The sequence below is a fragment of the Salvelinus alpinus genome, chromosome 8, assembly GCF_045679555.1.
Source record: "Salvelinus alpinus chromosome 8, SLU_Salpinus.1, whole genome shotgun sequence".
NCBI classification, from domain to species: domain Eukaryota; kingdom Metazoa; phylum Chordata; class Actinopteri; order Salmoniformes; family Salmonidae; genus Salvelinus; species Salvelinus alpinus.
The window spans coordinates 29201347-29214289 of record NC_092093.1 but is presented as its reverse complement, the minus strand read 5'-3'; the positions used below and the strand labels follow the sequence as shown (position 1 = coordinate 29214289).

Genomic DNA, 12943 nt, shown 5'->3' with positions numbered 1-12943 from the left:
CACAGCACCTGCTGCCAAAAACAAGCCCATATCAGAAATAAACACCACAATCTATCAAAAACAAGATCAATATAGTATTTTATGTAATATGGCTCAGATCGGCAAATGCTGAAGGAATACATTTGGAACATACAAGGAGCAAACAATAACCATATCTTCAGTAACATTGTCCATGCAGTGCTGAAGAGCTTCTAGAAACCATGAACTCTCATAAATGAGCTCTGTGATTCCAGGCAGGGTAGGACAATAAGAGTCAACCACTGTTCTGATGTAGTGTTGGTGTAGCTCCACACTGTAGTCTCCAGGGGTGACAGATGAGCCTCAGGCACAGTGTCCACAACAGAGATAAAGAACAACAACAGACAGCCTCCACTTCATCAGCCCAAGGCACACACACACACACACACACACACACACACACACACACACACACACACACACACACACACACACACACACACACACACACACAGACACACACACACACACACACACACACACACACACAGAGAGAGAGATCAGAGGTAGGGTGAAGCCTCACAGGCCACTGAAACAGATGTCACGCTGAGACTGAGCTGAAAGAATCCTTTTGTCTCTCAGTCCCAGACGGTAACCTCAGGCTCACAGACCACAGGCACTGGACACACACTGTCTTTTTAGAAAGACAAGGTAGCTTTCTGAAGGCAAGGGCAAGCTTTAATCTTCACCAAAAATGGTTCTGATGACTAAACAGGAATATAAATGTTTTGACATACAGTAAGTACAGCACTGTATTCACCCCTGTCCAAAGTCTAGATATAGACTTTGGTGGCTCTAAAATGTAGGCTAAATGACATAATCATATGAAGTCATGAAGGAAGTGTTTTAAATAGGACAGTGTTCAGTAACTATTTACCTTTCTCAGCAGGCAGCAGATCCTCTCAATGTTCCGGAGTCGCTCTCTCTGAAGGGGCCAAACAGGAAACAGGAAACAGTTATATCCCTACATTAAATATACATACAGTGGGGCAAAAAAGTATTTAGTCAGCCACCAATTGTGCAAGTTCTCCCACTTAAAAAGATGAGAGGCCTGTAATTTTCATCATAGGTACACTTCAACTATGACAGACAAAATGAGGAAAAAAAATCCAGAAAATCACATTGTAGGATTTTTTATTAATTTATTTGCAAATTATGGTGGAAAATAAGTATTTGGTCAATAACAAAAGTTTCTCAATACTTTGTTATAAACCCTTTGTTGGCAATGACAGAGGTCAAACGTTTTCTGTAAGTCTTCACAAGGTTTTCACACACTGTTGCTGGTATTTTGGCCCATTCCTCCATGCAGATCTCCTCTAGAGCAGTGATGTTTTGGGGCTGTTGCTGGGCAACACAGACTTTCAACTCCCTCCAAAGATTTTCTATGGGGTTGAGATCTGGAGACTGGCTAGGCCACTCCAGGACCTTGAAATGCTTCTTACGAAGCCACTCCTTCGTTGCCCGGGCGGTGTGTTTGGGATCATTGTCATGCTGAAAGACCCAGCCACGTTTCATCTTCAATGCCCTTGCTGATGGAAGGAGGTTTTCACTCAAAATCTCACGATACATGGCTCCATTCATTCTTTCCTTTACACGGATCAGTTGTCCTGGTCCCTTTGCAGAAAAACAGCCCCAAAGCATGATGTTTCCACCCCCATGCTTCACAGTAGGTATGGTGTTCTTTGGATGCAACTCAGCATTCTTTGTCCTCCAAACACGACAAGTTGAGTTTTTACCAAAAAGTTATATTTTGGTTTCATCTGACCATATGACATTCTCCCAATCTTCTTCTGGATCATCCAAATGCTCTCTAGCAAACTTCAGACGGGCCTGGACATGTACTGGCTTAAGCAGGGGGACACAACTGGCACTGCAGGATTTGAGTCCCTGGCGGCGTAGTGTGTTACTGATGGTAGGCTTTGTTACTTTGGTCCCAGCTCTCTGCAGGTCATTCACTAGGTCCCCCCGTGTGGTTCTGGGATTTTTGCTCACCGTTCTTGTGATCATTTTGACCCCACGGGGTGAGATCTTGCGTGGAGCCCCAGATCGAGGGAGATTATCAGTGGTCTTGTATGTCTTCCATTTCCTAATAATTGCTCCCACAGTTGATTTCTTCAAACCAAGCTGCTTACCTATTGCAGATTCAGTCTTCCCAGCCTGGTGCAGGTCTACAATTTTGTTTCTGGTGTCCTTTGACAGCTCTTTGGTCTTGGCCATAGTGGAGTTTGGAGTGTGACTGTTTGAGGTTGTGGACAGGTGTCTTTTATACTGATAACAAGTTCAAACAGGTGCCATTAATACAGGTAACGAGTGGAGGACAGAGGAGCCTCTTAAAGAAGAAGTTACAGGTCTGTGAGAGCCAGAAATCTTGCTTGTTTGTAGGTGACCAAATACTTATTTTCCACCATAATTTGCAAATAAATTCATTAAGAATCCTACAATGTGATTTTCTGGATTTTTTTCCCTCATTTTGTCTGTCATAGTTGAAGTGTACCTATGATGAAAATTACAGGCCTCTCTCATCTTTTTAAGTGGGAGAACTTGCATAATTGGTGGCTGACTAAATACTTTTTTGCCCCACTGTATGGAAACACAACAGTTGCCGAAATGAGGTGCATCAGTCCAAAAATAGGGGTATTTTACAGACCTTAGTGACTAGACTAGATAGTGTAGTGAGCCCATCTGTCTAGCCACCAAGGCCTGTAGGACATCTGTATTAAGCTGGTAAGAATGACTGTGTTATTCCGGAGTGCTCAGGGTAGCATGATTTGACTGGCCTGTGAGACATGGTTCCTTCCTCCCCACCTCTGCTGAGCTCTAAGCAGACGCTGCATTTTCCTGTGTCTGTCTGTGTGTGGTGCTGGGGCTTTGTCAAGCCAACCCAGCAATGCTTAAAGCACTTGTCTATCAAGGGCCATATTTAGAAAAAACAATACCAGACGAGGCTGAGGAGGCGGGCAATACTTATTGAATGGCGCATGTGAGCAGCGTGTCATATGGCGATTACATAGAAACGTTTCCTATTTTGGTCTCTATCAGAGACTTGGTTGATGTGCTATCTGGAGGATGAAGGGTAGATGAATGACATCCAAACAGGATTATCTTCCACTGCGGGGTGCTCGTGAAAAGGCCCCCCAAACCGGGGGGGAGGGGGTTGAATATTATTTCCTAAAAGCTGTGTTAATGAAGACTAAACATACATATTTGATTAGTATTTTTGAAAATCCCCCCACTACAGAATAACCTCCTCTGCTGGATATAATTCATCATGAGGCCCACTGTACACCTCTAAATAATGTAATCTGAGGTAACACTACTGTAGAAGAGCCAGCCTAGCGTACGTTGGAACTAAGACCATTGTGATGGTTCTACGGGCCCACTCTGTCGAGGAAATGTGCAGTCTGGTGGCTAATCTTGATTTGAGCATCAGACAGTTAGTCTCTGCCATTTTTATCTCTCATCTTTAAATCTGATAGGACACATTATCTACACTTCAGCCTGGTTGAAATTGTTTTGGGTAAAGACGGTGGAACATTTCTTAAATTACCTCCTGTTACTATACTGTGGTTCATTTTTAAAAGTGCAAAGTGTATTGAGATGTTTTAAATTCACTTAACATTTTCACTTTAACTTAAGTCCAATCCACTGTCTTTAAAGTGGAGAAATGTGCTATTATATTAGGTAGAAGTATGAAAGAGGTTGGGGTTGAGGAGATATGAAATTGAGCTGCGGGTAGTCTCATATACATTCATGAACTCAATCTGCAGAGTACTTTCATGTTCTCCAAACAGATATTGCTCCCTCCCCCTGTCCTCTCACGACCCACTGCAGCACATCAGCATAAGAAAACCACAACATCTATGAGAAGATACAGTAAATTAGCTCTATTATGAGACTGCAGCACCTTATTTGGGGCGAACCCGAATTTGCCTCTAACATGTTTTCCTCTCCTCTCTCCATCTAGAGGAGGAATATGAACGAGGCCATGCTAATGTATTCCAGTGGCAGCCATGGAGACGGCAGATAACTGCCGACGTATCAACACTTCTCATTAGCAAGCAATTAGACTGGGTTCGCGTTGAAATGTTACTCAGCAAGAATTTGCTTGACAAGCAAGTGTGCCGGGGCACTGTAAATATGATAAACAAATGTAAACTGAGGCTGAGAAGGGAGAGGAGAGATGGAGAAGTCTGAAGGAACTGTTGAGAAAAGAAGAGGAGTGTCTGTCAGGTTAGAAGGCCTTCTCTGGAGTGTACCTTCACAGAGTACACTAAAGTACACACAGCGCTTTGTCGGAAGACTGAATGGATATGGGCTAATTACTGGTTTACTTCCTGCAGGAGAGGAGAGGTGAAATGACGATCCAGTAATAGGGAGTTTGATGTATTGTCAGTATTGTGCAGGTAGTTCGCTTCCTATTGTGACTGAGGACTTGAGATCTGAGGTCTCCGTGCTTCTAACACCGCCAAAAAAAGCCTTTAAGAACCCTTTTTTCTAAGGGAGTAGGGTTAAGGCAGTGAGCCAACAACCCAGGTTCAGTATCCGTCCATTACATGAGCCAGTGGTTACCTAACCTATAAAGCTTCTGTAGTTTTCCTGTGTCCAAACAAGTGAAGAAACACACTGATTCTAGCCAGGACCCAGTCTTACTGTAATCCCAACCACCAGGTCCTAATTTGTGGAAACACTAACGTAGAATTTTACTAAAGAACAAATTCAAACGTAACCTATACAGTCGTATGAGCACATGGGTAGTATGCAATTCCATGACCAGTCTAGGGTAATAAAATCATAACACAGGAAATACTCCTCACTCTGCATGACAATGAAACTATGGACACGCCTTCCCTGGAATTCATTTATTCACTGTTTTATCAGTCAGATTTGAAATGCGAGAGTAAGATGATATTATTTGCTGCGGGCCATCATAGCTGATAGAAAGTTAGTCCTGAGTCGGAGAAGCAACAAATGTAATCAGCATCACAAAGGACAAGCAGGGCCCTGAGCGCTATGGGGAATATTAAAGCATCATGTTTTCGCATCAGGCGCTGCACTGGTGTGTCGTCTGAGAGTCTCAGAAGAGATAGGTAGCTAGGCACTGATCTCCTCAAAATAAACAACATTGACATTGTTTGCCTGTGTGTGTGTGTGTGTTTGCCTCTCTCTCTGTGTGTGTGTGTGTTGTGAGAGCCCGGTGGATCCTCCCTGCGGTTCCTCCAGGGTCGGCCCTGACTCCCAGAGTTCCCCCTGGGGGAGGGGATGATGACAGTCAGCCACTAATTAGCCTGCTGCCTGGGTGTGAGGCTGAGGTAGCAGAGGTGGCAAGGGTGGCAGGGGAGCAGGGAGGAAGCCAGGGAGGAAGCCATCAATCTCCAACTCTCCCCTCAGGACTCATGATGTGGTTGAGGTGGAGAGTGGGAAGGAGAGAGGGTGGGAAGGAGAGAGTGGGAAGGAGAGAGGGTGGGAAGGAGAGAGTGGGAAGGAGAGAAGGTGGGAAGGAGAGAGTGGGAAGGAGAGAGGGTGGGAAGGAGAGAGTGGGAAGGAGAGAGGGTGGGAAGGAGAGAGGGTGGGAAGGAGAGAGGGTGGGAAGGAGAGAGGGTGGGAAGGAGAGAGTGGGAAGGAGAGGGGGTGGGAAGGAGAGAGGGTGGGAAGGAGAGAGAGTGGGAAGGAGAGAGGGTGGGAAGGAGAGAGGGTGGGAAGTTTTCGCATCAGGCGCTGCACTGGTGTGTCGTCTGAGAGTCTCAGAAGAGATAGGTAGCTAGGCACTGATCTCCTCAAAATAAACAACATTGACATTGTTTGCCTGTGTGTGTGTGTGTGTTTGCCTCTCTCTCTGTGTGTGTGTGTGTTGTGAGAGCCCGGTGGATCCTCCCTGCGGTTCCTCCAGGGTCGGCCCTGACTCCCAGAGTGCCCCCTGGGGGAGGGGATGATGACAGTCAGCCACTAATTAGCCTGCTGCCTGGGTGTGAGGCTGAGGTAGCAGAGGTGGCAAGGGTGGCATGGGAGCAGGGAGGAAGCCAGGGAGGAAGCCATCAATCTCCAACTCTCCCCTCAGGACTCATGATGTGGTTGAGGTGGAGAGTGGGAAGGAGAGAGGGTGGGAAGGAGAGAGTGGGAAGGAGAGAGGGTGGGAAGGAGAGAGTGGGAAGGAGAGAGGGTGGGAAGGAGAGAGGGTGGGAAGGAGAGAGGGTGGGAAGGAGAGAGGGTGGGAAGGAGAGAGTGGGAAGGAGAGAGGGTGGGAAGGAGAGAGGGTGGGAAGGAGAGAGGGTGGGAAGGAGAGGGTGGGAAGGAGAGAGTGGGAAGGAGAGAGGGTGGGAAGGAGAGAGGGTGGGAAGGAGAGAGGGTGGGAAGGAGAGAGGGTGGGAAGGAGAGAGGGTGGGAAGGAGAGAGTGGGAAGGAGAGAGGGTGGGAAGGAGAGGGTGGGAAGGAGAGAGGGTGGGAAGGAGAGAGGGTGGGAAGGAGAGAGGGTGGGAAGGAGAGAGGGTGGGAAGGAGAGAGTGGGAAGGAGAGAGGGTGGGAAGGAGAGAGTGGGAAGGAGAGAGGGTGGGAAGGAGAGAGGGTGGGAAGGAGAGAGGGTGGGAAGGAGAGAGTGGGAAAGGGAGAGGGTGGGAAGGAGAGAGGGTGGGAAGGAGAGAGGGTGGGAAGGAGAGAGTGGGAAGGAGAGAGGGTGGGAAGGAGAGAGTGGGAAGGAGAGAGGGTGGGAAGGAGAGAGTGGGAAGGAGAGAGGGTGGGAAGGAGAGAGGGTGGGAAAGAGAGAGGGTGGGAAGGAGAGAGTGGGAAGGAGAGAGGGTGGGAAGGAGAGAGTGGGAAGGAGAGGGTGGGAAGGAGAGAGGGTGGGAAGGAGAGTGGGAAGGAGAGAGGGTGGGAAGGAGAGAGTGGGAAGGAGAGAGGGTGGGAAGGAGAGAGTGGGAAGGAGAGAGTGGGAAGGAGAGAGGGTGGGAAGGAGAGGGTGGGAAGGAAAGAGTGGGAAGGAGAGAGGGTGGGAAGGAGAGAGGGTGGGAAGGAGAGAGGGTGGGAAGGAGAGAGGGTGGGAAGGAGAGAGGGGGAAGGAGAGAGGGTGGGAAGGAGAGAGTGGGAAGGAGAGAGTGGGAAGGAGAGAGGGTGGGAAGGAGAGAGGGTGGGAAGGAGAGAGGGTGGGAAGGAGAGAGTGGGAAGGAGAGAGGGTGGGAAGGAGAGAGTGGGAAGGAGAGAGGGTGGGAAGGAGAGAGGGTGGGAAGGAGAGAGGGTGGGAATGAGAGAGTGGGAAGGAGAGAGGGTGGGAAGGAGAGGGTGGGAAGGAGAGAGTGGGAAGGAGAGAGGGTGGGAAGGAGAGAGGGTGGGAAGGAGAGAGTGGGAAGGAGAGAGGGTGGGAAGGAGAGAGGGTGGGAAGGAGAGAAAGAGGGAGGGTCGTATCCATGTCACAGTGGATAGGATTGAGGCCATGGGGAGAAAGACAAGTTGTGCAGTGGACTTCACTAAAGACCTTTCTATTTCAAAGTATTTAAGTTGCACAGTGATAATGACACGTTTTGACTTACTGTTAGTCTCTCTCTCTGAGATCAGAGGGATATGTATCAAGTGTAGCATCCAGATGCAGTTCATAATTACATGCAATGCAAATGCGGCAAAATCTGACAGTGTTGCTGTAATTTGAGATAATTTTCAAAGCTACGACAATGACTTCCAAGAATAGTAATTCATAAATGTGCATTTGAAACTGCTCAGCAATCCTGTTCCATGAATACGTTGTCTCTCCATCCAACTTTTCTCTCTAGTCATCCCAAAGGACACACAGCGGTCAAAATTCAAGTGCTGCGACAGTACAGTAAGTCAAAGTCACCTTCAAACTACAGTATGCTGTCACAGGGACATCATACATAAACTGCTCAAATCACTAAGGGAGTCAGAGAGATTAAAAACCAAGAAACCCCAGAGGGAATCAAAGGAGAGGATTCAGATTCAGAGTGTCGTGCATCTGAAATGGCACGACATAATGTAGCTTTCGACCATAGCCCTATGTGGGCCCTGGTAGCCCTATGTGGGCCCTGGTAGCCCTATGTGGGCCCTGGTCAAAAGTAGTGCCCTATAGAGGTAATAGAGTGCCATTTCAGATGCAGCCAGGGCGTTGCGGCCTTTAAACCTGTGATGTGAGGTATCTACCAGTCAGTCAGTCCCAGTCCGGAGGAGGAGGTAAGGAGGAACAGAACAGCATGCAGCCAGCTGGTTCCTGTATTATTAATGCAGAGCTGCAGATCACACATCTCTGCCAAGCCCACACACACACACACACACACACACACACACACACACACACACACACACACACACACACACACACACACACACACACACACACACACACACACACACACACACACACACACGATCACACACACAACACAGTTGCACACATGCACAGACACACATGTACGCACGCAGACACACACACGCAGATGCAAACACACGCACCACATAATTCCCCAAAACAATCATCACACACACCCAAACTCACACTAACGCACAATATACACGCTGGGCACACACACATATTCCCGAAAATACACTCATGACACATCATACACTAATTCACAACACGTGTCACATGCTCACATATTCCACACACATTTGCCACGCTGAACTGAGAGCATGTTTGACAGTAATACATGAGTAACATGTGAGTGTACTAGCACAGCAGAGAAACATACATACCGCATGGAGTGGATTGCCCTGATCGATGGGGACCTTAAAGTCTGCCTGCAGCTCATCAAAGGCTGTTATCTGAGAGAGAGTGAGAGCGGGAGAGAGGGGGGGAAACGTGTTTTAGATCTCTGTTAACATCAGTCTTTATCAGTCACAGTGGCTGTGTCAGTACCTGTGTCACTGTCTGTGTCAGTGGCTGTGTTAGTACCTGTGTCACTGTTTGTGTCAGTGGCTGTGTTAGTACCTGTGTCACTGTCTGTGTCAGTGGCTGTGTTAGTACCTGTGTCACTGTTTGTGTCACTGGCTGTGTTAGTACCTGTGTCACTATTTGTGTCACTAGCTGTGTAAGTACCTGTGTCACTGTTTGTGTCAGTGGCTGTGTCAGTACCTGTGTCACTGTTTGTGTCAGTGGCTGTGTCAGTACCTGTGTCACTGGCTGTGTCAGTGGTTGTATGGGCCGTCTGAGAAATAGCACAGTGTTCACAACACAGCGTGACCAGCAGGATCAATTAGACAGATAGACAGACAGAGCAGCAGTAGGACTCTATAGAGACAGTGGTTATTACAGTGTTATCCCTGTGGCCATACGGAGGCACAGCCGAGGCAGAGGCAGGGAGTCTACAGTATATGTTCGTGTGTGTATGTAGCTGAGTCCTCTGGGTCGTGTGTGTGTGTGTATATGTATGTATGCCTCTGTTGTGGGGTTATTGGCAAATATCTGTGCATAAGTGCGTGGTAGAGGGGTTTTACTGAAGAAAGAGAGCAGCTGGAACAGTAGCATGAAGCTGGGCTCCCACAACACACGGTAGAAGGAGCATTGATGGCAGACAGCATGGATGGACTGTTTGTAAACACCTGGGGCAGTGGGGTGTGATGAGTAGAGCTGTTGCGGTGACTGTATTACCGCCACATCGGTGGTCACGAGTCCTGAAGGCAGTCAAATTCCACATTACCGTTTAGTCACGGTAATTAGACTTCTCCAAGCTCTGATGCTGCTGCTGGTCATTAGTAGCCTACCAAACGTCCTAACTGCCTGGTACTCAGCACTCTATTGTCCCTCTAATCACTCTGACATCAATGCAAATGTATTCGAAAATCTAATCGAACACTTCTTGAGAGCCCATGAGCTCATGTTGCGCAACATTTCTATAAGCTATGCAATTGCGGAAGAAAACAAAGTGATGGCCACTAATAAAAAGACGAGGATCCCATCAGCTTTCTATGGGCTAGGCCTACAATATTTATTTCTAAAGTTTCCTAATATTAAGCACATTGCTTCTCTTTACAACAGTAGTATAGCCTACCTGGCTGGCATGAAAATAAACCACGGGGAAATGCGTCCTCCATTCGCTATTTAAGTGCAAAGATTACATGCATTTTTTTACGACGCCCCTGTTGCGAGACAGGTGCAGGATAATGGTCTATTCTAAATCAAAACAAATGCCACACATATATTATTTAGTACATGTAAAGACAAGATTAACTCAAGAATATTCTGATGGGTGACAGTATTAGCCTATCATTTGTGAATTATATATTATCACTTGTGAATGATGCCCAGCATAAGAAATAATACCCTTTTTGCAACTTTTTTTAATCATAGTCACGCACCTCATGTAGTCTAGCCTATAGGCCTATATGTTTTAATAAGGTTTGTGTGCTGACAAACTGCCTGGGAGCTCCTCAGTGGTGAAACTCCTCCTCCTTCAATCAGTGGTGAACCAGGTGGAACAAATCTTCCAGGCAATCAGGGCGTGCCAGCACCTGGCTCTGCTGTTGTCTTTAGACCGCAGTGAAAGGAGCATTTATAACACCACAAGACCAAGGAAACTTCATCTTTGTGATCAAGGTGACTGTGCAAGTCCAAGCCCTCCACAAAACTGTGAAAGACAGCCGGTAAGCTAATATTAGCCATGCTTGGCTAGACTGACTTAAGCAGTGCACTGCTAATGATACTCTGGAAAACACAGACTCTTAACTCTTAACTTTGATAGGACTTTTGCAGTGGTATTTATAACTTCAAATGTTGTTTGTGGGGTATAAAGGAAAAGTAAGAAGAGCCAAATTCATTGTTGACAAAGAACTTGTTTGAAATGGTTAAAAGTAATTTAAACTTTGTAGAAATCTTAGTAAACCAAGTTCTTAATTCAGTAACAAATGTATAGTCTAAAAAATCTTTGGCTAAAATATGTAAGATGTCTGTTTAAAACTACTGATTAGAAAATAAATGTAAATTTTTACTACTAAAAATATTTTGAATGTATTTGGCTAAAATGCAAATTTAGATAAAAATATACTGATTCTGCTCATTTGATTAAAAATGGTGGGTTTCTATTTTGGGAAACATTTGCTTAAGTGGAAACCTTGTATTTTATAATGGCAGAAATGTGTTTATCTGAGGTGAATGTGGATAATTATGTGTATTTAATTAGGCTGTCAACTCAAATAATAACTTGTATTTGTCATCTCTTTTTTGAGGTTTTTCACCTGTTTACTGCCAACCAAAGAATGGTAAATAAAAGACAAACAACTGATTCCATGGCTGTTTATTGAGTGAAATCCAGTTAAAATCTTCATGTGGAGGGACTGTCCTTTTCAAGTGGGGAATTGCACAAGAAAGAGGTCAAAACTTGACAGTGAAAAACCGAAATCTGAACCTCGAACCAGAACCTCCACCCAACTAAGCGACCAGGCTCAAGGATGTGTGGTCTGCGGAGACTGCAAGCATAAGAAAAGGCTATATTTCTGCCAAAAGTTTCGCACGCTTAAGCTGTCAGAGAAAAGAGATGCTGTCAGGAAGCTGGGAGCCTGCAAAAGATGCCTGGAGATTCACAAGGAAGGTGACTATTGTAAATCAGAGTTTCTGTGCAGGAGGCCAGACTGCATAGAACAGCGTGCTGCAGAACACCACTATTACCTCTGCCCGAGAGCTGGTACATCCAAAGGGAATGTCGTCCAGAGGTCCAATAACAGCAAAGTGGGAGGTGACACAAGAGAGCGTTATACCCAAGCCCAAGAAGAGTTCATTAAAAGTCTCTCACCTGAACTTGCAGAGAAGTGTTGCAATGCCTTTTGCAACACTATAGCCAGAACCTCTCTTGTGTCCAACCAACCCAGTCTTCTAGCAGAGAATGGAATAGTGGAGTGGCCAGTCATCATGATGCTCTTAGAGGTCACGGCCAATGCAGGACAAAAAGTTGGGACTTTGATCGACCTGGCATCGGATACAAACTATATAACTCATGATGCAGCTGATCGTTTGAACCTTAGAAGTGAAGCCATAACCCTTGTTGTCCATGGTGTGGGAGGAATGAAACTTCAAGTCACCACAAAACGGTACCTCCTAAAGATCCGGGTCCGCACAGAGCAAGGCAATGTCAGATCCCACCAACTCCTCTGCTATGGTTTGGACAGCATTGCAGAGATTCACAAACATGTGACAGCCAAAAGACTCCAAAAATTCTTTCCAGATGTCCCCCAAAATGAACTTGTTAGACCAAGACAGATACAGCTTTTGATAAGCCATAAGGAAGGGCGACTGGTCCCACAGAAAATACGCACCGTTGGGGACCTTGTACTATGGGATGGGCCATTGGGAAAGACAATTGCAGGGACACACCCTGGTCTGTTTGAAGAGGCTACAGTTACAGCACACCAGTCCAGAGCGCACTTCGCCAGATCCATGAGAACAGCAGCATTGATGTATGAAGAACATATCTGCGCCAAACCTACCATCAAGTCTTCTTATTCTGCTATTTCCACTCGGGATTTTATTGAGTGGTGGAGATGGGATAGCATTGGCGCCCCCTGCACCCCAAAATGTGGAGGATGTCGCTGCGGCAGTTGTCAACTTGGTGGCAAAGAAATGACTCTGGCTGAAGAAAGGGAGCTGGAAGTTGTTAAGGGTGGCCTGACTTATGTTGGTGCTGATGACCACAGTGATAGTCCACACTGGCATGCAAGGTATCCATGGCTCATTGACCCATCTACATTGCCAAACAACATAAAAGCGGTGGAGGCAACCTTTCTCAGAACAGAGAGACAGCTCGCCAAAGAACCGCAGTGGAAAAAAGCCTATGGTGCTCAAGTCCACGAAATGGTTGACCGCCGGGCTGCAAGAAAGCTGACCAAAGAGGATCTAACCAACTGGAATGGACCTGTCTGGTATATTAGTCATCTTATCGCACCCAACCCCCACTCTGTTACAACTCCGGTAAGACTTGTCTGGAACAGCAGTCAGAAGTAC

The 12943-nt window shown here is 46.5% G+C and overlaps 1 protein-coding gene across 1 annotated transcript in view; it reads right to left on the bottom strand.

Annotated features, from left to right (window-relative positions):
• The window catches only part of LOC139582881 (protein cornichon homolog 3-like), a 66391-nt gene that overhangs the window by 38311 nt on the left and 15137 nt on the right, over positions 1-12943 (bottom strand). Inside the window, exons 2-3 of the mRNA XM_071413301.1 lie at positions 8707-8775; positions 896-943 (exon numbers count right to left, since the gene is read on the bottom strand). Of these exons, the coding sequence (XP_071269402.1) occupies positions 896-943; positions 8707-8775 (117 nt within the window). The remainder of the gene's footprint in view (positions 1-895; positions 944-8706; positions 8776-12943) is intronic.